The 26,013-nt window shown below is 51.9% G+C and overlaps 1 protein-coding gene across 2 annotated transcripts in view; it reads right to left on the bottom strand.

Annotated features, from left to right (window-relative positions):
• mymk (myomaker, myoblast fusion factor) overlaps window positions 1-26,013 on the bottom strand; it is a 130,273-nt gene that overhangs the window by 18,058 nt on the left and 86,202 nt on the right. The window contains exons 1-3 of one of the 2 annotated variants that reach the window (XM_038781868.1): window positions 18,514-18,606; window positions 18,291-18,425; window positions 17,881-17,995 (exon numbers count right to left, since the gene is read on the bottom strand). In XM_038781868.1, the coding sequence (XP_038637796.1) occupies window positions 17,881-17,995; window positions 18,291-18,425 (250 nt within the window). In that variant the 5' untranslated portion in view covers window positions 18,514-18,606. Of the gene's footprint in view, window positions 1-17,880; window positions 17,996-18,290; window positions 18,426-18,513; window positions 18,607-26,013 lie in introns of those variants that run through there. The other variant, XM_038781870.1, reaches the window with a different exon arrangement.

Genomic DNA, 26,013 nt, shown 5'->3' with positions numbered 1-26,013 from the left:
GTGCCCGGACACAGACAAGGTCAAGGCCATCAAAGCCATGAAGGTCCCGGATGACAAGAAGGCGGTGCTGCGCTTCCTGGGATTGGTCAATTTTCTGGATTCATCCCAAATCTGGCCTCACACACCACGGCCCTACGGAACCTGGTGAAAAAGTCCACTGCCTTTGAGTGGAAGGCAGCACGTCAGACAGAGTGGTTGGAGCTGAAAGCCAAGCTCACCACTGCACCCATCTTGGTATTTTTCGACCCAGAAAGGGAGACCAAGATTGCGACAGATGCGAGCCAGGATGGCATCGGTGCGGTGCTGCTTCAACCTGATGACACTTCATCCTGGGCATCGGTCGCCTACACATCGAGGGCCATGATGCCCACCGAAACAAGGTATGTGCAAATAGAGAAGGAGTGGCTGGGTCTTCTCACTGGCATTCTCAAGTTTCACGAATATGTCTACGGCCTGCAGACATTCACTGTCGAGACGGATCATAGGCCTCTGGTCCATATTATCCACAAGGACCTGAACGACATGATGCCTCGGTTACAGCGCATCCTCCTCAAACTCAGAAGGTACGACTTTGACTTAGTGTACATTCCTGGCAAGGAGCTGATCATCGCTGATGCATTGTCCCCCTCCATCACATTGCCTAGTGAACCGCTGGAAATCATCCGGCAGATTGAATCACAGGTGCAGCTGTGTGCTAGCACCCTTCCAGCGTCTGATGAGAAGGTGGTTCGTATCCACGAGGAGACAGCCAAAGACCCCTCTTGGAGCGTGTCATGCACCACCTCGCCAATGGCTGGCAGAAAGGGCAGTGCCCTCAATTTTACAATGTAAAGGATGACCTGACGGTGATTGATGGTATCCTCCTCAAGCTGGACCGGATTGTCATTCTATCAGTCTCCAGAGCTTGGTGCTCTGCCAAATCCATGGGGGACACCTGGGTGTGGAGAAGTGCAGACACAGAGCCAGGCAGGCTGTCTATTAGCCAGGACATCTGAAAATGAAAAAATGAAATGAAATGAAAATTGCTTATTGTCACGAGTAGGCTTCAATGAAGTTACTGTGAAAAGCCCCTAGTCACCACATTCCGGCGCCTGTCCGGGGAGGCTGGTACGGGAATCGAACCGTGCTGCTGGCCTGCTTGGTCTGCTTTATAAGCCAGCGATTTAGCTGAGAGAGCTAAACCAGCCCCTTTCTCGAACCATCTCGAACTGTGAGACCTGTCAACGTTTCCAGCCAGTGCAGAGCAAGGAGACGCTCCAGCAGCATGAAATCGAGACCTCCCTATGGTCCAAGGTTGGCATCGACCTCTTTCGTGTGAATGGTCGTGACTACATGTTGATTATTGAGTATTTCGCCAATTACCCTGAAGTGGTGAAGCTCTCAGACCTCACATCTCGGACTGTCATCAAGGCCTGTAAGGAGACGTTCTCCAGGCATGGTATCCCACTCACTGTCATGAGTGACAATGGCCCATGCTTCAGCAGCTACAAGTGGTCTATGTTTGCCAAGTCATATCAGTTCAAACATGTCACTTCCAGCTCACTATCCGCAGGCCAATGGGAAGGTTGGGAAAGGGGGGCACATTGTGAAACAGCTCATCTGCAAGGCCGCGGATTCAGCTTCTGACATCTACCTCGCGCTGCTTGTGTACAGGGCGACCTCACTGTCCACTGGCATGTCGCCGGCTCAACTCTTGATAAACAGCGACCTGCGGACGACACTCCCAGCCATAGACTTGCCCAACGTGGATCACCTCCCGGTGCTGCAGAAGGTGCAGCAGCTCCGAAACCAGCAAAAGCAGGGCTATGATGCTCATGCCACCGATTTGCCCGTGTTATCCCCGGCAGACACTGGATGGTGGTTGGTCTGCTACAGCTGTCGTTGTTCGATAGGCTGCGCCCCGCTCGTATGTTGTACGTATGGCTGATGGTTCTGTTGTGCGATGAAACAGACGGGCACTGCGCGAAGTTGCCTGCCCACAACCGCTTTCTTCTCCATTTCCGTCTGTTGTTTTGCCACCTCCTGATACCTCGAACTACAAGGCCACCACTCAGGTTTCCATCCCGCCTGTCAAGGCTCCGTCGTCCCCACCCCCACCTCTCCGGCGGTCGACAAGGATCAGACACAAGCCCCAGAGACTGGACTTATCAACATTTGCTTTGTTTGCTCTGTTCTGTTTTCTCACATTAGACAGCTGTCTTCACATGTATACGTTCACATATACCACCCCTTGTAAATATGTTAATATTTGCCACCACATGTAAATACGTTCCCATACGCCAACAAAACATTAAAAAGCAGGGGAGATGTCATAATATACAGACAGGCAGCTAATGAACACAGAGAACAGGACATGACCAATGGGCAGGCAGGACACTCAGGGGTGGTATCTCACTATAAAGGGCACGAGGCACTCACACTCCGCCTCTTTCCATTGATGAACATCTACAGAGTGAGTCAGGGTGTATGTACAGTATCACACCTCCAGCACGTGGCTAAGAGCTAGTCTGGTTCAGTCAGACAGAGTAACCACACTGAGGTTAGCAGAGAGTCGAACTCAGAGAGAACTGAGCTAACTGAGCTACTGGTTCAATAAATCAGATTGAATTAACTTCAGGTATCTTTTGGTTAAAGCTGCATACAGTTGCAGCCTGTGATATCACTGAGTACAGAACACAACAGACAGTACCCTCCCCACCAGCATCTCACCCCCTCCTCCTGCTCTCAGCCATCACTCCTCCGGGGATGGTTCCATTCGCAACCCCCCCCCCCCACTGAATTCCACACCCAGAAGCCCACACAAGATGGCGCCAACATCTCTTGTCCCCAGTAACCGTTAACCCACAGCCCCCTCCCCAGAAATCTCCCATCCCCTTTGTCTTGAAACCACAATCTCCCACCCCACCATTCACACTTCCCAGGCACTCCATGACCTGCCTCAACAGGTTCAGCAAGCCACAGCCCCTCCCTCCACATTGCTCCCGTTCACTAGTCAACTAAAGTTTGCAGGCAGGGAGCCCCCCCAGCAGAGTCCCCTTACCCCCACTCAACAGAAGAAATTGAATCCTCTCCACCACACCCAATCACCCTGCTGCCATGAAGCAGCTACCAGAACACAACCCCCACACTCCTCCACCCCTACCAGTTTCCTATATTCAGCACAAGGGCATCGAAACCCCGAGGCGAACAGAATAAACAGGAAAATACAACTTGCGGTGAATGTATTTGATGCACAATCAATGACTACTAAAGCGAGGTTGTAGTCCAACTGAAGGCTTTAATAAGCTAGATGTTTCCCCCAGCAGCTCAGGTACAGAAAGGAAGCTGCTGGGGTGGCACAGGCTCTTATACCCCGCCTTGCAGGGCGGAGCTACCATACAGGCTCGACCAATGGAAAGCATACATTATCTACCAATGGTGTTCCAGCATTACTAAGTACCTCTACACAGACTACCACATTCACCCCCTATTAAAAAAAAGAGTCCGGCGGGGGTGGTGGCTTGGTATTACAACATGGTAATGTGGTAGAAGTTATGGTTATGGAGATACCGTAATTCCTCCGTCCAGCGTTTTGCTTTATTATCGTAACTATTTACAATTTTACAATGAACTATATACACGTTAAAATTCAGCAATCAGTCGATCGGGGCCCTGGTCGTCCTCTCTGATTGTCGAAGCTTTGGTGGTGGCTCCGGTGGAGGTTCGGGCGTCTGTGACTCTGGGAGTGCGGTTTCGATCTCTGTGGCAGCTTCAACACCCCTAGACGGGGCCGGTGGGGGAGCTGATTGCCCTGGGAAGGGAGTGTCTGCGGGGTGCGTCGGTGGGCGGGGGGGGGCCTAGATGGGAGCCGGCAGAAGGACTGATCCTCCTGGGAAGGGAGTGTCTGCGGGGTGCGTCGGTGGGCGGGGTTGGGGGTGGGGGGGGGGGGGGGGGGCGGGGGGCCTAGACGGCGCTGATGGGGGAGCTGATTGCCCTGGGAAGGGAGCGTCTGCGGGGTGCGTCGGTGGGCGGGGGGGGGGAGGGCGGGGGGCATAGACGGGGCAGGCAGAAGGACTGATCCTCCTGGGAAGGGAGTGTCTGCGGGGTGCGTCGGTGGGCGGGGGGGGGGGGGTGGCCTAGACGGCGCTGATGGGGGAGCTGATTGCCCTGGGAAGGGAGTGTCTGCGGGGTGCGTCGGTGGGCGGGGGGGGGGGGGGGGGGGGTGGCCTAGACGGCGCTGATGGGGGAGCTGATTGCCCTGGGAAGGGAGTGTCTGCGGGGTGCGTCGGTGGGCGGGGGGGCCTAGATGGGAGCCGGCAGAAGGACTGATCCTCCTGGGAAGGGAGTGTCTGCGGGGTGCGTCGGTGGGCGGGGGGGGGGGTGGCCTAGACGGCGCTGATGGGGGAGCTGATTGCCCTGGGAAGGGAGTGTCTGCGGGGTGCGTCGGTGGGCGGGGGGGCCTAGATGGGAGCCGGCAGAAGGACTGATCCTCCTGGGAAGGGAGTGTCTGCGGGGTGCGTCGGTGGGCGGGGGGGGGGGGGGGTGGCCTAGACGGCGCTGATGGGGGAGCTGATTGCCCTGGGAAGGGAGTGTCTGCGGGGTGCGTCGGTGGGCGGGGGGGCCTAGATGGGAGCCGGCAGAAGGACTGATCCTCCTGGGAAGGGGGCAGCTGTAAGGTGCACCGGTGGGATGGGGGGTGGGACTGGTGGCGGGGGTGTGCGCGGGGATCCGGTGGGCGCCAGGTCCCGTAGCGAGACCGTGTCTTGTCGGCCATCGGGGTACGCGTACTGGGGGTTAGCGTGGAAAAGATGGGCCCTCTCGAGCAACGGGTCCGACTTGTGCGCCCGCACGTGTTTTCAGAGCAGGATGGGTCCGGGGGCTGCCAGCCAGGTCGGGAGCGAGGTCCCAGTGGAGGACTTCCTGGGGAAAACAAGGAGCCGTTCGTGAGGTGTTTGGTTGGTCGTGGTGCAGAGCAGGGACCGGATGGAGTGGAGGGCGTCTGGGAGGACTTCCTGCCAGCGGGAGACTGGGAGATTTCTGGACCGTAGGGCTAGCAGGACGGCCTTCCAGACCGTTCCGTTCTCCCTCTCTACCTGTCCGTTACCCCGGGGGTTGTAACTGGTCGTCCTGCTAGAGGCAATGCCTTTGCTGAGCTGGAATTGACGCAGTTCGTTGCTCATAAAGGAGGACCCCCTATCGCTGTGTATGTAAGCGGGGAACCCGAACAGTGTAAAGATACTGTGGAGGGCTTCGATGACAATGGTTGCGGTCATGTCGGGGCAGGGGATGGCGAATGGGAAACGGGAATACTCGTCAATCACGTTCAGGAAGTACGTGTTGCGGTCGGTGGAGGGGAGGGGACCTTTGAAGTCTATGCTGAGGCGTTCAAAGGGACGGGAAGCCTTTATCAGGTGCATTTACTCTGGCTGGTAGATTTGGCAATTCCTGGTGGCTGTCCTGACCTCCGAGATGGAGTAGGGCAAGTTGCGGGTCTTGACAAAATGGAAGAAGCGAGTGACCCCCGGGTGGCAGAGGTCCTTGTGGAGGGCTCGGAGGCGGTCCACTTGTGCGTTGGCACATGCGGGACAGGGCATCAGGCGGCTCGTTTAGCTTCCCGGGACGATACAAGATCTGGTAGTTGTAGGTGGAGAGCTCGGTCCTCCACCGTAAGATCTTATCGTTCTTTATCTTGCCCCGCTGTGCATTATCGAACATGAAGGCGAACGACTGTTGGTCAGTGAGGAGAGTGAATCTCCTGCCGGCCAGGTAATGCCTCCAGTGCCGCACAGCTTCTACTATGGCCTGGGCGTCCTTTTCGACTGAGGAGTGGCGGATTTCGGAAGCATGAAGGGTCCGGGAGAAGAAGGCCACGGGTCTGCCCGCTTGGTTGAGGGTGGCCGCCAGAGCTACGTCAGACGTGTCAATCTCGACCTGGAAGGGGAGGGACTCGTCGATGGCGCGCATCGTGGCCTTTGCGATGTCTGCTTTGATGCGGCTGAAGGCCTGGCGGGCCTCCATCGACAGGGGAAAAACTGTGGTTTGGATCAGAGGACGGGCCTTGTCTGCATAGTTGGGGACCCACTGGGCGTAGTAAGAAAAAAAACCGAGGCAGCGTTTCAGGGCCTTGGAGCAGTGAGGGAGGGGGAGCTCCATAAGGGGGCGCAAGCGTTCCGGGTCGGGGCCTATCACTCCATTTCGCACTACGTAGCCGAGGATGGTTAGGCGGTCGGTGCTAAACACACATTTATCCTTGTTATACGTAAGGTTAAGGATTTACGCGGTTCGGAGGAATTTGCGGAGGTTGGTGTCGTGGTCCTGCTGATCGTGGCCGCAGATGGTGACATTATCAAGATACGGGAATGTTGCCCGTAAATCGTATCGGTCAACCATTCGGTCCAGCTCTCGCTGGAAGACCGAGACCCCGTTAGTGACACCGAAGGGAACCCTTAAAAAGTGGTAGAGCCGCCCATCTGCCTCGAACGCAGTGTACCTGCGGTCACTCGTGCGGATGGGGAGCTGGTGGTAGGCGGACTTAAGGTCCACCGTGGAGAAGACCTTGTATTGCACGATCCTGTTTACCAGGTCGGATATACGGGGGAGAGGGTACGCGTCCAGCTGCGTAAACCTGTTGATGGTCTGACTGTAGTCGATGACCACCTTATTCTTCTCCCCGGTCTTTACCACCACTACTTGGGCTCTCCAGGGACTGTTGCTAGCTTCCTTGACTCCTTCCCTCAGTAGCCGTTGGACCTCTGACCTAATAAAGATCCAGTCCTGGACACGTCTGCTCCTGGTGGCGACGGGTTTGCAATCCGGGGTGAGGTTCGCAAACAGGGAAGGCGGATTGACCTTGAGGGTCGTGAGGCTGCAGACAGTGAGAGGGGGTATAGGGCCGCCGAATTTGAAAGTTAGACTTTGGAGGTTACACTGGAAGTCTAACCCTAGGGGTGTGGCTGCGCAGAGGTGGGGAAGGACGTAGAGCCGGTAATTTTTGAACTCCCTTCCCTGGACCGTGAGGTTTGCTACACAGAACCCCTTTATCTCTACTGAGTGGGAACCGGAGGCTGGAAGATTTTTTGATTAACAGGATGGACGGGGAGAGAACAGCGCCTTACCGTGTCGGGGTGTATGAAGCTCTCCGTGCTCCCAGAGTCGATTAAGCTGGACGTCTCGTGTCCGTTGATTAGCACCGTTGTTGTAGCAGTTGAGAGTGTTCGAGGCTGAGACTGGTCCAGGGTCACCGAGGCTAAACGTGGCAGCAGCTGGGTGTTCTCGTCGGGCAGTGTGTGGTCATCTGCACTGAGGTCCTTGGAGTCCATCCAAGATGGCGGTGCCCACTGGTCGCACGTGGCTGTGGGTGCACGAAACGGCGGCGCCCATCCATCGCACGCGGCGTCAGCGGAACAAGATGGCGGCACCCAGAGGCCACACGGGGCCCGTGGAGAGGGTTGTAGTGGCGGTCCGCATTTGCTTCCGGAGACTGCACTGACCGCCCGGGCCTGGCATACCGCCACGAAATGGCCCTTTTTGCTGTACCCTTTACAGGTGGACGAACGGGCTGGGCAGCGCTGTTGGGGGTGTTTGGCTTGCCCGCAAAAATAGCAGCGGGGTCCCCCGGGTTGCTGGGCCGTCTTGCAGCGCAAGCTTGTGGGGGGATAGAACATAGAACATAGAACGATACAGCGCAGTACAGGCCCTTCGGCCCTCGATGTTGCACCGACATGGAAAAAAACTAAAGGCCATCTAACTTACACTATGCCCTTATCATCCATATGCTTATCCAATAAACTTTTAAATGCCCTCAATGTTGGCGAGTTCACTACTGTTGCAGGTAGGGTATTCCACGGCCTCACCACTCTTTGCGTAAAAAGCCTACCTCTGACCTCTGTCCTATATCTATTACCCCTCAATTTAAGGCTATGTCCCCTCGTGCTAGCCACCTCCATCCGCGGGAGAAGGCTCTCGCTGTCCACCCTATCTAACCCTCTTATCATTTTGTATGCCTCTATTAAGTCACCTCTTAACCTTCTTCTCTCTAACGAAAACAACCTCAAGTCCATCAGCCTTTCCTCATAAGATTTTCCCTCCATACCACGCAACATCCTGGTAAATCTCCTCTGCACCCGTTCCAAGGCTTCCACGTCCTTCCTATAATGAGGCGACCAGAACTGTACGCAATACTCCAAATGCGGCCGTACTAGAGTTTTGTACAACTGCAACATGACCTCATGGCTCCGGAACTCAATCCCTCTACCAATAAAGGCCAACACACCATAGGCCTTCTTCACAACCCTATCAACCTGGGTGGCAACTTTCAGGGATCTATGTACATGGACACCGAGATCCCTCTGCTCATCCACACTACCAAGAATTTTACCATTAGCCAAATATTCCGCATTCCTGTTATTCTTTCCAAAGTGAATCACCTCACACTTCTCCACATTAAACTCCATTTGCCACCTCTCAGCCCAGCTCTGCAGCTTATCTATGTCACTCTGTAACCTGCAACATCCTTCCGCACTGTCTACAACTCCACCGACTTTAGTGTCGTCTGCAAATTTACTCACCCATCCTTCTGCGCCCTCCTCTAGGTCATTTATAAAAATGACAAACAGCAACGGCCCCAGAACAGATCCTTGTGGTACACCACTCGTAACTGAACTCCATTCTGAACATTTCCCATCAACTACCACTCTCTGTCTTCTTTCAACTAGCCAATTTCTGATCCACATCTCTAAATCACCCTCAATCCCCAGCCTCCGTATTTTCTGCAATAGCCGACCATGGGGAACCTTATCAAATGCTTTACTGAAATCCATATACACCACATCAACTGCTCTACCCTCGTCTACCTGTTCAGTCACCTTCTCAAAGAACTCGATAAGGTTTGTGAGGCATGACCTACCCTTCACAAAACCATGCTGACTATCCCTAATCATATTATTCCTATCTAGATGATTATAAATCGTATCTTTTATAATCCTCTCCAAGACCTTACCCACCACAGACGTTAGGCTCACCGGCCTATAGTTACCGGGGTTATCTCTACTCCCCTTCTTGAACAAAGGGACCACATTTGCTATCCTCCAGTCCTCTGGCACTATTCCTGTAGCCAATGATGACCTAAAAATCAAACCCAAAGGCTCAGCAATCTCTTCCCTGGCTTCCCAGAGAATCCTAGGATAAATCCCATCCGGCCCCGGGGACTTATCTATTTTCACCTTGTCCAGAATTGCCAACACTTCTTCCCTACGCACCTCAATGCCATCTATTCTAATAGCCTGGGTCTCAGCATTCTCCTCCACAATATTATCTTTTTCTTGAGTGAATACTGACGAAAAGTATTCATTTAGTATCTCGCTTATCTCCTCAGCCTCCACACACAACTTCCCACCACTGTCCTTGACTGGCCCTACTCTTACCCTAGTCATTCTTTTATTCCTGACATACCTATAGAAAGCTTTTGGGTTTTCCTTGATCCTACCTGCCAAAGACTTCTCATGTCCCCTCCTTGCTCGTCTCAGCTCTCTCTTTAGATCCTTCCTCGCTTCCTTGTAACTATCAAGCGCCCCAACTGAAACTTCACGCCTCATCTTCACATAGGCCTCCTTCTTCCTCTTAACAAGAGATTCCACTTCTTTGGTAAACCACGGTTCCCTCGCTCGGCCCCTTCCTCCCTGCCTGACTGGTACGTACTTATCAAGAACATGCAATAGCTGTTCCTTGAACAAGCTCCACATATCCAGTGTGCCCAACCCTTGCAGCCTACTTCTCCAACCAACACATCCTAAGTCATGTCTAATGGCATCATAATTGCCCTTCCCCCAGCTATAACTCTTGCCCTGCGGGGTATACACACAATGTGGGGCATTGCCTCGGAGTCAGCTGCAGAGGGATCCCACGCTGCCCAGGGGGCTGCCGCGCGGTCGGGGGCGTAGGCGCGGGCGTTTCGGGAGGCCACATCCAGGGAGCCGGCAAGGGCCCGGGCCTCCTTGAGGCCTAGAATTTCTTTCTCCAGCAAACGCTGGTGGATTTGAGAGGACAGCATACCCGCAACGAAAGCCTCTCGAATCAACAGTTCAGTGTGGCCGTTTGCTGAAACTTGTGAGCAGCTGCAGTTTCTCCCCAACACTCGGGGCGCACGGTAGAATTCTTCCAGTGACTCACCAGGAATTTGTCGCCTCGTTGCTCGTAGATGCCGTGCATTGACCTGATTTACAGGGCGAATGTAATGTCCTTTCAGCAACTCCATCACGGTATCGAAGTCATCTGCGTCCTCGATGAGGGTGTAGACTTCTGGGCTCACCCTCGAGTGCAGGATCTGCAGTTTCTGTTCTCTTGTGGGTGTGTTTTCTGCCGTTGAAGCACGCCAGCCAGTGCTTGAAAGTCGCTGCCGAGTTTACTGCGTGGGAGCTGAGTTGCAGACACTCCGGCTTGATTCGGAGCTCCATTCTTCAAACCTAGCTTATTAAATTGATGCACGATCAATGACTACTAAAGCGAGGTTGTAGTCCAACTGAAGGCTTTAATAATCTAGATGTTTCCCCCAGCAGCTCAGGTACAGAAAGGAAGCTGCTGGGGCGGCACAGGCTCTTATACCCCGCCTTGCAGGGCGGAGCTACCATACAGGATCGACCAATGGAAAGCATACATTATCTACCAATGGTGTTCCAGCATTACTAAGTACCGTAATACCTCTACACAGACTACCACATTATTCACCATAATGTATGCATGATACCATAACCTGTAACCTGTGACCTGGAAGTGGTGATACGAACTGCTTCCAGGTACTGTACTGTAACCCCGGTATGGCTCCACCTCTGGCTCTGCCCACACCGAGCCATATATAGGCCGGCCTCTTGTGGGCGGCATTCACCTGAACTACTGACTCTGGCTCAGCAAGTTCATAACTAATAAAGCCTATTGTTAACTCGCTCTCTCTGCCTCACTGTGAATTGAAGGTATATCAAGTTATTAGTCATAGACAGCATTATGGAAGCTGCTCTAAAGCCAGACAGGCTCGAACTCGACGCTCGGGCGTCCGAAGCCAAGGAAATATTCGAACATTGGCTCCGATGCTTCGAGGCCTACCTCACCTCCTCCACAACGCCTCCCACAGAGACTCTCAAGCTGAGACTCCTCCATGCCCGGGTGAGCCATCGAATCTCTGTAATGATCGAGAAAGCGGCCACGTACGAGGCAGCGGACACAACTCTCAAGGCACACTTCATGAAGCCCGTAAATGTGGTGTTCGCTAGGCACCTCCTCACTACTCGCCGTCAACGCGCCGGAGAATTGCTGGACGAGTATCTGGAAACCCTGACCCGACTCGTGAGGAACTGCAGCTATCGAGATGTGACGGCGGAGGAACACATGAACTCATATGCGGGACACCTACGTGGCGGGGGTCCGCTTGAACTATATCAGGAAGCGTCTGCTGGAAAACGGGACCTCCAACCCGCAGGACATGGTAAAGCCAGCGACTTCACTGGAGGTGGCCTACCAGAACCTCAGCGTGTTTCCCGCGGGCTTGCCGTACCCCTCATGGACGCCCTCATTGCGACCCCCATCGGCCAGCCCAGCCCGGGGAACCGCAGTGCTACTTCTGCGGCCAGAGCCAACACCCCCGGCAGCGCTGCCCAGCCCGCACAGCGACGTGTAGCGATTGTGGGAAAAAGGGGCACTTCGCTAGGGTCTGTCTGGGCCGGCCTAAGGCCCAGAAATCGAAAGCACACCAGGCCCAACCCATGGACTCGCAGCCCCACAGACCCCGCAATGCGGCTCCGTGCCTACCCGAAACGCCCCCGTCAGATGCATCATTGACAGCGTGCGACTCGTGGGGGCCGCCATCTTGGTCGCCATCTTCGCCCAAGCCCGACACGTGCGACTCATGGGGGCCGTCATCGTGTGACTCCACCGACCACACAGACTACCCGCAGCTGGACGCAGTCACCCTCGACCAATCGCAGTCAACACAGCTGAAGAATTCCATGATGGTCGTCAGGGTCAACGGGCGCGAGACCCTTGCCTTTTTGACTCCGGGAGCACGGAGAGCTTTGTCCACCCCGACACGGTAAGGCCCTGCTCCCTCCACACCTACCCAGCCTCCCAAACAATCTCCCTTACCTCCGGGTCCCATTCGGTTCAGATCCGGGGGTACTGTATCGCCAATCTCGCGATGCAGGGCGCAGAGTACGCTTGTTTTAAGCTCTCCCTCTACACCCCCCTACTGCTCGGATTGGACATTCAATGTAACCACCGAAGCCTGACCCTACAGTTCGGCGGACCCTTGCCCTCCCCCTCACGGTGTGCAGCCTCGCGACCCTCAAGGTCTCCCCCCCCTTCACTCTTTGCGAACCTCACTCCTAACTGTAAGCCCATTGCCACCAGGAGCAGGCGGTAAAGTTTGCTGGACATGACATTTATCAAGTCGGATATCCAGTGAAGGGATGATCGAGGCCAGCAACAGCCCCTGGAGAGCGCAAGTGGTGGTCGTCTGGACCGGGGAAAAGAATTGGATGGTTGTGGACTGCAGCCAGACAATTAACCGATTCACGCAACTCGATGCGTACCCCCTCCCCCGCATAGCGGAGATGGTCAACCAGATCACCCAGTACCGTGTGTTCTCCATGGTCGATCTGAAGTCGGTCTACCACCAGCTCCCAATCCACCCGGAAAAGCGCCACAACACAGCCTTTGAAGCAGCCGGCCGCTCTTCCGCTTCCTCAGAGTCCCCTTCGGCGTCACTAACGGGGTCTCGGTCTTTCAGAAAACGATGGACCGAATGGTGGACCAGTACGGTTTGAGGGCTACATACCCGTACTTGGACAATGTCACCATCTGCGGCCACGATGAGCAGGACCATGATGCCAACCTTCAGAGGTTCCTCCAGGCCGCCCAATCCCTCAACCTCACGTACAACAAAGAAAAGTGAGTCTTCCCTGCTACCTGACTAGCCATTCTCAGCTACATCGTAGAGAACGGACTCTGAGGGCCCGACCCCGACCGTATGTGCCCCCTCACAGAACTCCCCCCTCCCCACAGCTTCAGGGCCCTAAAATGATGCCTGGGGCTGTTCTCCTACTACACCCAGTGGGTCCCCAACTATGTGGACAAAGCCCGCCCACTTATCCAAACAACCACCTTTCCCCAGACGGATGAGGCCCGCTCGGCCTTCAGCCGCATCAAGGCTGACATCACCAAGGCCGCAATGCACACAGTGGATGAGCCCGTCCCTTTTCAGGTAGAGAGCAATGCGTCACACTGGCCGCCACACTCAACCAGGCGGGCAGGCCAGTAGCATTTTTCTCTAGGACCCTCCACGCTTCCGAAATTCAACACCCCTCGGTCGAGAAGGAAGCACAAGCCATAGTGGAAGCCGTGCGGCACTGGAGGCAGTACCTAGCTGGTAGGAGGTTCACCCTCATCACCGACCAACGATCGGTCGCCTTCATGTTTGATAACGCACAACGGGGCAAAATTAAAATGATAAAATCTTGAGGTGGAGGATCGAACTCTCCACCTACAACTCCGATATCAAATATCATCCTGGGAAGCGCAACGAGCCCCCAGATGCCCTGTCCCGCGGCACATGCGCCAGCACCGAAGATGACCAACTTCGGGCTATCCACAATAACCTCTGTCACCCAGGGGTCACCCGGCTTACCCACTTCATTAAGACCCACAATCTGCCCTTCTCCACCGAGAAGGTAAAGGCAATGACCAGGGACTGCCAAGTCTGCGCGGAGTGCAAATGCAATTCTACCGGCCAGACAAGGCCCACCTGGTAAAGGCCTCCCGGCCCTTTGAGCGCTTAAGCATGGACTTCAAAGGGACCCTCCCCTCCACCAACTGGAATATATACTTTCTCACCGTCATCGATGAGTACTCCCACTTCCCCTTCACCGACATGACCTCGGCCACTGTAATAAAGGCACGACACAGCTTCACACTGTTCGGTTTCCCCGCTTACGTCCACAACGACCGGAGCACATCGTTCATGAGCGATGAGCTGCGTCAGTACCTGCTCAGCAAAGGCATCGCCTTGAGCAGGACTACAAGCTATAACCCGCAGGAAAATGGGCAGCTGGAGGGGGAGAATGCGACGGTATGGAAGGCCGTTCTTCTGGCCCTCAGGTCTAGAAGTCTCCCGGTCCCCTGCTGGCAGGAGGTCCACCCCGACGCCCTCCACTCCATCAGATCGCTCCTAGAACATAGAACGATACAGCGCAGTACAGGCCCTTCGGCCCTCGATGTTGCACCGACATGGAAAAAATCTAAAGGCCATCTAACCTACACTATGCCCTTATCATCCATATGCTTATCCAACAAATTTTTAAATGCCCTCAATGTTGGCGAGTTCACTACTGTTGCAGGTAGGGCATTCCACGGCCTCACCACTCTTTGCGTAAAAAACCCACCTCTGACCTCTGTCCTATATCTATTACCCCTCAATTTAAGGCTATGTCCCCTCGTGCTAGCCACCTCCATCTGCGGGAGAAGGCTCTCGCTGTCCACCCTATCTAACCCTCTGATCATTTTGTATGCCTCTATTAAGTCACCTCTTAACCTTCTTCTCTCTAACGAAAACAACCTCAAGTCCATCAGCCTTTCCTCATAAGTTTTTCCCACCATACCAGGCAACATCCTGGTAAATCTCCTCTGCACCCGTTCCAAAGCTTCCACGTCCTTCCTATAATGAGGCAACCAGAACTGTACGCAATACTCCAAATGTGGCCGTACCAGAGTTTTGTACAGTTGCAACATGACCTCATGGCTCCGGAACTCAATCCCTCTACCAATAAAGGCCAACACACCATAGGCCTTCTTCACAACCCTATCAACCTGGATGGCAACTTTCAGGGATCTATGTACATGGACACCGAGATCCCTCTGCTCATCCACACTGCTAAGAATTTTACCATTAGCCAAATATTCCGCATTCCTATTATTCTTTCCAAAGTGAATCACCTCACACTTCTCTACATTAAACTCCATTTGCCACCTCTCGGCCCAGCTCTGCAGCTTATCTATGTCCCTCTGTAACCTGCAACATTCTTCCACACTGTCTACAACTCCACCGACTTTAGTGTCGTCTGCAAATTTACTCACCCAACCTTCTGTGCCCTCCTCAAGGTCATTTATAAAAATGACAAACAGCAACGGCCCCAGAACAGATCCTTGTGGTACGCCACTCGTAACTGAACTCCATTCTGAACATTTCCCATCAACTACCACTCTCTGTCTTCTTTCAACTAGCCAATTTCTGATCCACATCTCTAAATCACCCTCAATCCCCAGCCTCCGTATTTTCTGCAATAGACGACCGTGGGGAACCTTATCAAACGCTTTACTGAAATCCATATACACCACATCAACTGCTCTACCCTCGTCTACCTGTTCAGTCACCTTCTCAAAGAACTCGATAAGGTTTGTGAGGCATGACCTACCCTTCACAAAACCATCCTCTGCACAGCCACGAACGAGACCCCTCACAATCGCTTGTTTATCTTCCCCAGGAAGTCCATCTCCGGGGTCTCGCTTCCACCTTGGTGACAACTCCGGGACCAGTCCTTCTCTGGAGGCACACAAGAAGCCATAAGACCGACCCCCTGGTCGAGAGGGTCCAGCTGCTCCATGCTAACCCCCAGTACGCTTACATCGCCCACCAGGACGGACGCCAAGATACGGTATCCCTACGAGACCTGGCACCAACTGGTTCCCCCGCCATGCCCCCCCCCTGCCTACATCCCTCCCCCCCCCCACTGCCCGCCGCAATTCACAGTGCCCCATTCACCCCCCTGGGTCTCCTGTATTGTCCCGCGCCAACACTGCCGCCACCCATCACCCCCACCCTACCCCCGCATCACAACCGTCTCTGACACCCCGGACTGAGGCTCAAGCTCCAGACACAATGCCCCTGGAGTCACCACCTGCTACAACTGTGCCCGCCGCACCGCCAGAGCTGCGGAGGTCGAAGAGAATGATCCGGCCTCCAGATAGACTGAATATGTAATGACCCCACGTTACCCCCGCTGGACTTGATTTTTTTAACAGGGGGTGAATGTGGTGAATGTATTCACCATAATGTAGCATGATACCATAACCTGTAACCTGTGACCTGAAAGTGGTGATATGAACTGCTTCCAGGTACTGTACTGTAACCCTGGTATGGCTCCGCCGGGGCCATATATAAGTGGCCTCTTGTGGGCGTCATTCATCTGTACTACTGACTCTGGCTCGGCAAGTTCATGACTAATAAAGCCTATTGTTCACTTGCTCTCTCTGCCTCACGGTGAAGAATTGAAGGTATATCACAACGTTATCAAACATTTGTCTCCAACCTCCCAACAGCAACAGAGTCTGTCTTCTCCCAGTCACTCAACCCAGTCCTAATCCTTCTGCCTTTATAAATACCTCTGCCTCCTCCGCCATCTCAAAGAAATGATCCCTTGAGTTGTGCATAATCCTCAATTTTGCTGGGTAGACCACACCGAAGCATACTCCACTCTTGAACAATGCCGCCTTTGCCCTGTTAAAGGTCGCCCACCTCTTCGCCGTAAGGTCCTGGTAAATACGAATGCCGGCACATTTCCACGTAACGTCACGTGTTTACTTCGCCTACCTCAGCACCTTCTCCTTTGACTGTATGGAAGCAGACTATCACCACCCTTGGTGGCTCATCTGCCCGCGGTTGTGGCCAAAGCTACTAATGGGCCCTATCCAACTCCACAGGGAGACGCCCTTCCCCCTCCCCCATCAGCTTCCTCAGCATCTTCGCAATAAACTGTTGGCTTTTGGCACTCCACTCCCTCAGGCATCCCCACGACCCTCAAATTCTGCTGCTGCAATCTATTCTCAAGGTCCTCCATCTTGGCTCTCAGGCTCTTATTTCTGTCCTCCACCATGGCCAGATCAGCTTCTAGCGAGGTGGGAATGTCACTGTGCTCCGACAGTGCCCCCCCCCCCCCCCTATCCTCTTCACCCTGCTCCCGCACCACCTCCTATATTCTTCCAAGTGACTCTGGATTGGACAGCAGACCGTTCACCCACTGTGATTCCAGCATTTCCCTCTCATGCCTCACAAAATGTTTTTGTCATTCAAAGTTCGCCACCATCACCTCTGCCAGTGTCTCTACCGTTATACAGGTGGCCCCATCTGGCGAGCTTCCCTTGCCATCTTCCCTGCCAACGCACCTTTCGCTGTGCTCGACCCTGCCGGCGGACTGCCGTTCAAATCCTTCTTCCCAGTATTCTTTCGCTGGTTCTTGGATATGCTTTTGACAACTAAATCTACTCTGGGACAAATCTGAAGATGTCCCTTCCCAAAAATGTCTGGAGGGGACCAAAAATCCAGTACTCTAGTGGGAGCGACCCGATGCATGTCCTCCTCCTAAATGTCGCCATGGGAAGTCCTCTACACTCCGGCTCTCTAAATGGAACATTCATCACATTTACACTCAGATCCTCTCATCTACATGAAGATTCTCTTCAGAGAACATTCACCTCAGAATCAGACAATACTGATAAGGCCCTTCAGTCGATGAAACCTGCACTGACAAAAACATTTTCTAAATCTACACATAGATCGATATTCACCACATCTACACACCGACTATGTTCAGAAACATTTATCACATTTACCCATGACTTTCTTACCCATCTGATATATATTTCTCACTATGCCGGGTTATGATTCCTTTTTTTCAATGTTTGTTCACCATTGATCAGGGAATGGTGGAATCAAACTCATCTCAGTACTGACTATCCAGTGGAAACAGTTATGTGGTGAATTCTGTGATTCTGCTGGAGATTTTGCAGCAATACCAGGACAGGGGGCTTAATTTCATTGTTTGAGCTCCTGTAAGAAAAAGCTGTGCAGATTAAACCATTTTTTACCTATTAGAGTGACCCACATGGAGAGAGCAGTGCCATAAACACTGAAATACTGCAGAATGTCGTAGCGCATGATACATAAAACCGTCAGACCAGGTCCTTCACAAGCGTGAAAAAACTGGAAGAGAAAGAAACAAAGTTTTAACAGATTGCACGTGTTGAATAAATGGGATGAACTGAACTAGCTAAAACTCTCAGGGGAGAACGGGTGATTTTCACAAAATGAAATGAGATTTTCGGAAGAAGCAGTGATTGTAGAGACGATTTGATTGTCTCACCATCACTCTTTGATTTGGTGCCAGAGGGTAGGAGTGGGATATCGATGCCACACAGCGTATGATGATAACTGGTCTCCAGCACTTTATTAACTCACAACTTGACTGGTAACTAAAGGTTGTTAAAAATATCCTCACCGTTATGAAAAACATTGTGAAGAAGTAGACCATAGCTTCCATGTGGAATCTCCGCTTGGCTGCGATGGTGATGGTAGGGAGGAATATCAGGCTGCTGAATGTTGGCAGGAGAAGTTTGGCAATCGCAGCTCCCATCTAAACATCCCAGAAGAAACAAGAGTTAAAAACAAGTATAGATCAGGAAATGGACTCAGATCTGGAGCTGAAATGGGTTGAAACATACCGTATCCTGTTGGATGTTGAATGTTGTAAAACAGCTGCTGACAGAGGGATTTAAAGTTTAAAAGTCCAACATGCAGCCGTTCCAACACGTCAGCAGAGACCAACAGCTGCAGTTTCTCTAGGCCAATTGGGAAATGGAGCAGAGAATGAGGGGCTCATTTATAGTAAACATCAAAACATTTGCTGTCGTTTCAAATCCAGTCGAGCAACTGCTGCTCCTTGTGATAATTTGGCTCCTAATGTCACAGATTTTAAGAATATCAGAATGATGCAGCAAAGGAGGCCATTTGGCCGATCATGTCTGTGATAGTTCTTCGGTAGAACAATCCAATCCATCCAGCCCGCCCTGTAATTTACCCAAACCCCTGCAATTTACCCAAACCCCTGCAATTTACCCAAACCCCTGCAATTTACCCAAACCCCTGCAATTTACCCAAACCCCTGCAATTTACCCAAACCCCTGCAATTTACCCAAACCCCTGCAATTTACTCAAACCCCTGCAATTTACTCAAACCCCTGCAATTTACTTGTACCCCTGTAATCTATCCAGGCGCCTTTAATGGGTGGCACAGTAGCATAGTGGTTAGCACTGTTGCTTCACCACGCCATGGACCCGAGTTCGATTCCCAGCTTGGGTCACTGTCTGTGCGGAGTCTGCACGTTCTCCCCATGTGTGCGTGGGTTTCCTCCGGGTGCTCCGGTTTCCTCCCACAGTCCAAAGATGTGCGGGTTAGGTGGATTGGCCATGCTAAATTGCCCGTAGTGTCCTAAAAAGTAAGGTTAAGGGGGGGGGGTTGTTGGGTTACGGGTATAGGGTGGATACGTGGGTTTGAGTAGGGTGATCATTGCTCGGCACAACATCGAGGGCCGAAGGGCCTGTTCTGTGCTGTACTGTTCTATGTTCTATGTTCTATGTCTGCGTGGGTTTCCTCTGGGTGCTCCGGTTTCCTCCCACAAGTCCCAAAAGATGTGCAGGTTAGGTGAATTGGACATTCTGAATTCACCCTCTGTGCACCCGAACAGTCACCGGAGTGCGGTGACTAGGGGATTTCCCTAACCCTTACCCAAATATCAGCAGTTCATCCACTTGCTACATCATGGCAAGAAAGTCAGGATGCAAGATGCTATCACAGCCCCCTGGAAAAAAGCTGCTCGGCACAAAACTGGGATTAGGCTCAAGGGAATTTACGGCCTTCCCCAATTACTCTGTGCAACTCCAACTGCGCTTTTTGTAAAGAAACAGAGGAAACCCAAGTTCTGATCTCAAAGTCTGTCGTCACCTGTTACAAGAGAGAAGTATTTTATGTAGAAAAAGTTGGATTAAATGTACAAATCTAAGACTTTCCAACCAGGGTAAAAGGGTGTTTGGGTTAAATCACCACTGAATTGTTACAAGTTTATTTGTGATTTTATTTATGCAAAGATGTACTAGCTCCAAAGCAACTTTCAGTAAAAAGATTGTTACTTGCATAAACTGGAATCACAATTAATATTTTGTTGCGGCAATACTGGAATAAAGTTCCAACGGCAACTGCCTCTGACAACAGCTGCTCACAGTTGTTTGGTGTTCAAATGCAATCATTATCCTCACCAAAGCAACTTCAGCACTAAATCCAGTTTCAAGCCACTATTCTGTCAATCCCCCCCCCCCCCCCCCCAACACAAACGCTTTTGTGCAAATCCCTCCATTAACAACCCCTTCAATACTAGCCCAGTGAAGGCACAAGACAGGAATGGTAAACAGCAGAGGTAGTATGTACGGTCAAAGTTAATTAATCTCAAGACTACCAGATCAATTCAAAGCTCGGCAGCCTTCCTACACCCAATGTGGTTGGAATTGAACAAATTGGAGGAGGCGGCTGCCAGCACTCCGCACTTAGTGATTGTGGGGCAGCTGGAGCGTTCACAATCATTTTCAACCAGAAATGGAAAGTGGAAGATTCATTTTGACATCTTTCTGAGGCTCCAGCCATTAAAGATGCTCTGTAGGCTCTGATGCAGAGGCCGAGGTTCAGAGACAGGGGACAGAGGACTGGAAACAGAGGTTAGAAGAGAGACATGTGGTAAACCACTGTATTGCATTGTATTGTGTGTTACATGCCTGGGCTTGTCCTGGCTGGCTCCGCCTGTGGCTCCTCCCATTGGGCTCATGTATAAAGGTGGCAAGTCTCCGCCTCCAACCCAGTTCAGGACCAGGGGTCAGGAGGCTTGCTGTTTAGTGTATTAAAGCCTCAGTTACGTTCATCACTCGTCGTGTGTTTATTGATGGCATATCAATTTAATACACTAAACTTCTAAGATGAACTCATCACTCAAGCCTGATCGCCAGGAGCTGGACCCACAGGCAGCTGATGCCACGGAAACATTCAAGCACTGGCTAAGCTGCTTCGAAGCGTACCTCGGATCCTTCACCAAAGACTTCACAGACCTCCAGAAGAAGCAGATCTTCCAGGCACGGGTGAGCCCACAAATCTTTCTTCTCATCAGGGACGCCCCCTCGTACGCGGAGGCAATAATGCTGCTGAAGGGACAATATGTGAAGTCCGTTAACGAGGTGTATGCTAGGCACCCCCTTGCCATGAGACGACAGCGCCCTGGGGAATCACTTGCAGAACTCCTGCATGCTTTGCGTGTACTCTGCTGGAACTGTGATTGCTGGGCGATATCGGCAACCCAGCACGCAGAGCTGCTGATCAGGAACGCTTATGCCGCAGACATGAAATCAAACTATATAGAACATAGAACATTACAGCGCAGTACGGGCCCTTCGGCCCTCGAAGTTGCGCCGACCTGTGAAACCATCTGAAGCCTATCTGACCTACACTATTCCATTTTCATCCATATGTCTATCCAGTGACCACTTAAATGCCCTTAAAGTTGGCGAGTCTACTACTGTTGCAGGCAGGGTGTTCCACACCCCTACTACTCTCTGAGTAAAGAAACTGCCTCTGACATCTGTCCTATATCTATCACCCCTCAATTTAAAGCTATATCCCCTCGTGTTGGTCATCACCATCCGAGGAAAGAGACTCTCACTGTCCACCCTATCTAACCCTCTGACTATCTTATATGTCTCTATTAAGTCACCTCTCAGCCTTCTCCTCTCTAACGAAAACAACCTCAAGTCCCTGAGCCTTTCCTCGTAAGACCTTCCCTCCATACCAGGCAACATCCTAGTAAATCTCCTCTGAACCCTTTCCAAAGCTTCCACATCCTTCCTATAGTGTGGTGACCAGAACTGCACGCAGTACTCCAGGAGCGGCCACACCAGCATGACCTCGTGGCTCCAAAACTCAATCCCCCTACTGATAAATGCTAGCACACCATATGCCCTCTTAACAGCCCTATTAACCTGGGTGGCAACTTTCAGGGATTTATGTACCTGGATGCCGAGATCTCTCTGTTCATCTACACTACCAAGAATCTTGCCATTAGCCCAGTACTCTGCATTCCTGTTACTCCTTCCAAAGTGAACCACCTCACGCTTTTCCGCATTAAACTCCATCTGCCACCTCTCAGCCCAGCTCTGCAGCTTATCTATGTCCCTCTGTATCCTATAACATCCTTCAGCACTATCCACAACTCCACCGACCTTCTTGTCATCTGCAAATTTACTAACCCATCCTTCTACACCCTCTTCCAGGTTATTTATAAAAATGACAAACAGCAGTGGCCCCAAAACAGATCCTTGCGGTACACCACTAGTAATTGAACTCCAGGATGAACATTTGCCATCAACCACAACCCTCTGTCTTCTTTCAGCTAGCCAATTACTGATCCAAACCGCTAAATCACCTTCAATCCCATAGAACATAGAACAGTACAGCACAGAACAGGCCCTTCGGCCCTCGTTGTTGTGCCGAACAATGATCACCCTACTCAAACCCACGTATCCACCCTATACCCTTAACCCAACAACCCCCCCCAACCTTACTTTTTAGAACACTATGGGCAATTTAGCATGGCCAATCCACCTAACCCGCACATCTTTGGACTGTGGGAGGAAACCGGAGCACCCGGAGGAAACCCACGCACACACGGGGAGGACATGCAGACTACGCCCAGACAGTGACCCAGCCGGGAACCGAACCTGGGACCCTGGAGCTGTGAAGCATTTATGCTAACCACCATGCTACCGTGCTGCCCCTACTTCCTTATTTTCTGCAATAGCCTACCGTGGGGAACCTTATCAAATGCCTTACTGAAATCCATATACACCACACCAACCGCTTTACCCTCATCCACCTGTTTGGTCACCTTCTCAAAAAACTCAATAAGGTTTGTGAGGCATGACCTACCCTTCACAAAACCGTGTTGAGTATCGCTAATCAATTTGTTCTTTTCAAGATGATTATAAACCCTATCTCTTATAACCTTTTCCAACATTTTACCCATGTTGGGCTCACAGGTCTATAATTACCAGGGTTGTCTCTACTCACCTTCTTAAACAAGGGGACAACATTTGCTATCCTCCAGTCTTCCGGCACTATTCCTGTCGACAAAGACGACATAAAGATCAAGGACAAAGGCTCTGCAATCTCCTCCCTGGTGTCCCAGAGAATCCTAGGGTAAATCCCATTTGGCCCAGGGGACTTATCTATTTTTACACTTTCCAAAATTGCTAACACCTCCTCGTGAACCTCAATTCCATCTAGCCTGGTTGACTGAACCTGAGTATTCTCCTCGACAACATTGTCTTTCTCCAGTGTAAACACTGACGAAAAATATCCATTTAACGCTTCCCCATCTCCTCTGATTCCACACACAACTTTCCACTACTATCCTTGATTGGCCCTAATCTTATTCTAGTCATTCTTTTGTTCCTGATATACCTATAGAAAGCCATAGGGGTTTCCTTGATCCTATCCGCCAATGACTTTTCGTGTCCTCTCCTCGCTCTTCTTAACTCTCCCTTTAGGTCCTTCCTGGCTAACTTGTAACTCTCAAGTGCCCTAACTGAGCCTTCATGTCTCATCGTAACATAAGCCTTCTTCTTCCTCTTGACAAGTGCTTCAACTTCCTTAGTAAACCACGGTTCCCTTGCTCGACAACTTCCTCCCTGCCTGACAGGTACATACTTATCAAGGACACGCAGTAGCTGTTCCTTGAAAAAGCTCCACATTTCGATTGTGCCCATCCCCTGCAGTTTCCTTCCCCATCCTATACATCCTAAATCTTGCCGAATAGCATCATAATTGCCTTTCCCCCAGCTATAATTCTTGCCTTGCAGTATATACCTATCCCTGCCCATAGCTAAAGTAAACATAACCGAGTTGTGATCACTATCACCAAAGTGCTCACCTACATCTAAATCTAACACCTGGCCGGGTTCATTACCCAGTACCAAATCCAATGTGGCCTCGCCCCTTGTTGGCCTGTCTACATACTGTGTCAGAAAACCCTCCTGCACACACTGCACAAAAACTGACCCATCTATAGTACTCAAACTATAGTATTTCCAGTCAATATTTGGAAAGTTAAAGTCCCCCATAACAACTACCCTGTTACTCTCGCTCCTGTCGAGAATCATCTTTGCAATCCTTTCCTCCACATCTCTGGAACTATTCGGAGGTCTATAGACAACTCCCAACAGGGTAACCTCTCCTCTCCTGTTCCTAACCTTGGCCCATACTACCTCAGTAGACGAGTCCTCAAACGTCCTTTCTACCGCCGTAATACTTTCCTTGATTAACAATGCCACACCCCCCCCCCACCCCCCCTCTTTTACCATCTTCTCTGTTCTTACAGAAACATCTAAATCCTGGAACCTGCAACAACCATTCCTGTCCCTGCTCTACCCATGTCTCCGAAATCGCCACAACATCGAGATCCCAGGTACCAACCCATGCTGCAAGCTCACCCACCTTATTCCGGATGCTCCTGGCGTTGAAGTAGACACATTTCAAACCAGCATCCTGCTTGCCGGTGCCCTCTTTCGAACTTTTAACCCTATCCCTGACCTCACTACTCTCAACATCCAGTACACTGGGACTACAATTTAGGTTCCCATCCCCCTGCTGAATTAGTTTAAACCCCCCCGAAGAGCACTAGCAAATCTCCCCCCCAGGATATTGGTACCCCTCTGGTTCAGGTGAAGACCATCCTGTTTGTAGAGGTCCCATCTACCCCAGAATGATCCCCAATTATCTAGGAAACCAAAACCCTCCCTCCTGCACCATCCCTGTAGCCACGTGTTCAACTCCTCTCTCTCCTTATTTCTCATTTCACTAGCACGTGGCACGGGTAACAACCCAGAGATAATAACTCTGTTTGTTCTAGCTCTCAGCTTCCACCCTAGCTCCCTGAATTTCTGTCTCAAATCCCCATCTCTCTTCCTACCTATGTCGTTGGTACCTATGTGGACCACTACTTGGGGCTGCTCCCCCTCCCCCTTAAGGATCCCAGAAACACGATCAGAGACATCACGAACCCTGGCACCTGGGAGGCAACACACCAACCATGCGTCTCTTTCGTTCCCACAGAACCTCCTGTCTGTTCCTCTAACTATGGAGTCCCCAATGACAAGTGCTCTGTTCCTCTTCTCCCTTCCCTTCTGAGCAACAGGGACAGACTCTGTGCCAGAGACCTGTGCCCCATTGCTTACCCCTGGTAAGTCGTCCCCCGCAACAGTATCCAAAACGGTATACTTGTTATAGAGGGGAACGACCACAGGGGATCCCTGCACTGCCTGCCGGTTCCCTCTCCCTCCCCTGACGGTTACCCATCTACCTTCTTCTTTTACCTGAGGTGTGACGACCTCCCAATAACTCCTCTCAATAACCCCCTCCGCCTCCCGAATGATCCGAAGTTCATCCAGCTCCAGCTCCAGGTCCCTAATGCGGTTCTCGAGGAGCTGGAGTTGGGTGCACTTCCCGCAGATGTAGTCAGCAGGGACACTCGAGGTGACCCTTTCCTTCCACATTCTGCAGGAGGAACATTCAACTGCCCTAGCCTCCATTCCCACCGAACTAACTTCCCAACTACTGAAAACTAAAAAAAAACTTGTTAGTTTAGCAATCCAACGGACAGAACTTTTTTTTGGTTAGAGGAGGAGGATGGGTGGGAGACACTACGTAAGTAGTGTTTCGGGTAAAGCTGTCACTCGAGAACAGCCCCTTCACAAACCACCTTCAACTTACGCTGACCGCACTGCACGTATGCAAATCTCCCCGGAACAGCCAATCAGAAGCTCTGCTCTGCTGCCCTCTGCCAGTGATTACTAGAAGGGGGTACATTCGGCCTTCCAGAGACAGTGAAACTCCCCAACTCACTGGAGGTGGCCTCCCAGTACTCCGACCGCGCAGCACACTCGTGGACCTCGTGGGCGCAGCCACCATCCGACCCGAGTGTGACGCAAGCCTGTGCCGCGCAGCATCCCACCAACGCCGGAGGCCCGAGGTGCAAATTCTGCGGCCAGGGTAATCACCCCAGACAACGCTGCCCTGCACAGAACGCAACTTGCAACGGGTGTGGGAGGAAGGGCCACTTTGCAAAAGCCTG

Source organism: Scyliorhinus canicula, chromosome 21, assembly GCF_902713615.1.
Source record: "Scyliorhinus canicula chromosome 21, sScyCan1.1, whole genome shotgun sequence".
Taxonomy (NCBI): Eukaryota; Metazoa; Chordata; class Chondrichthyes; order Carcharhiniformes; family Scyliorhinidae; genus Scyliorhinus; species Scyliorhinus canicula.
This window is presented reverse-complemented; position numbering and strand designations above follow the sequence as displayed.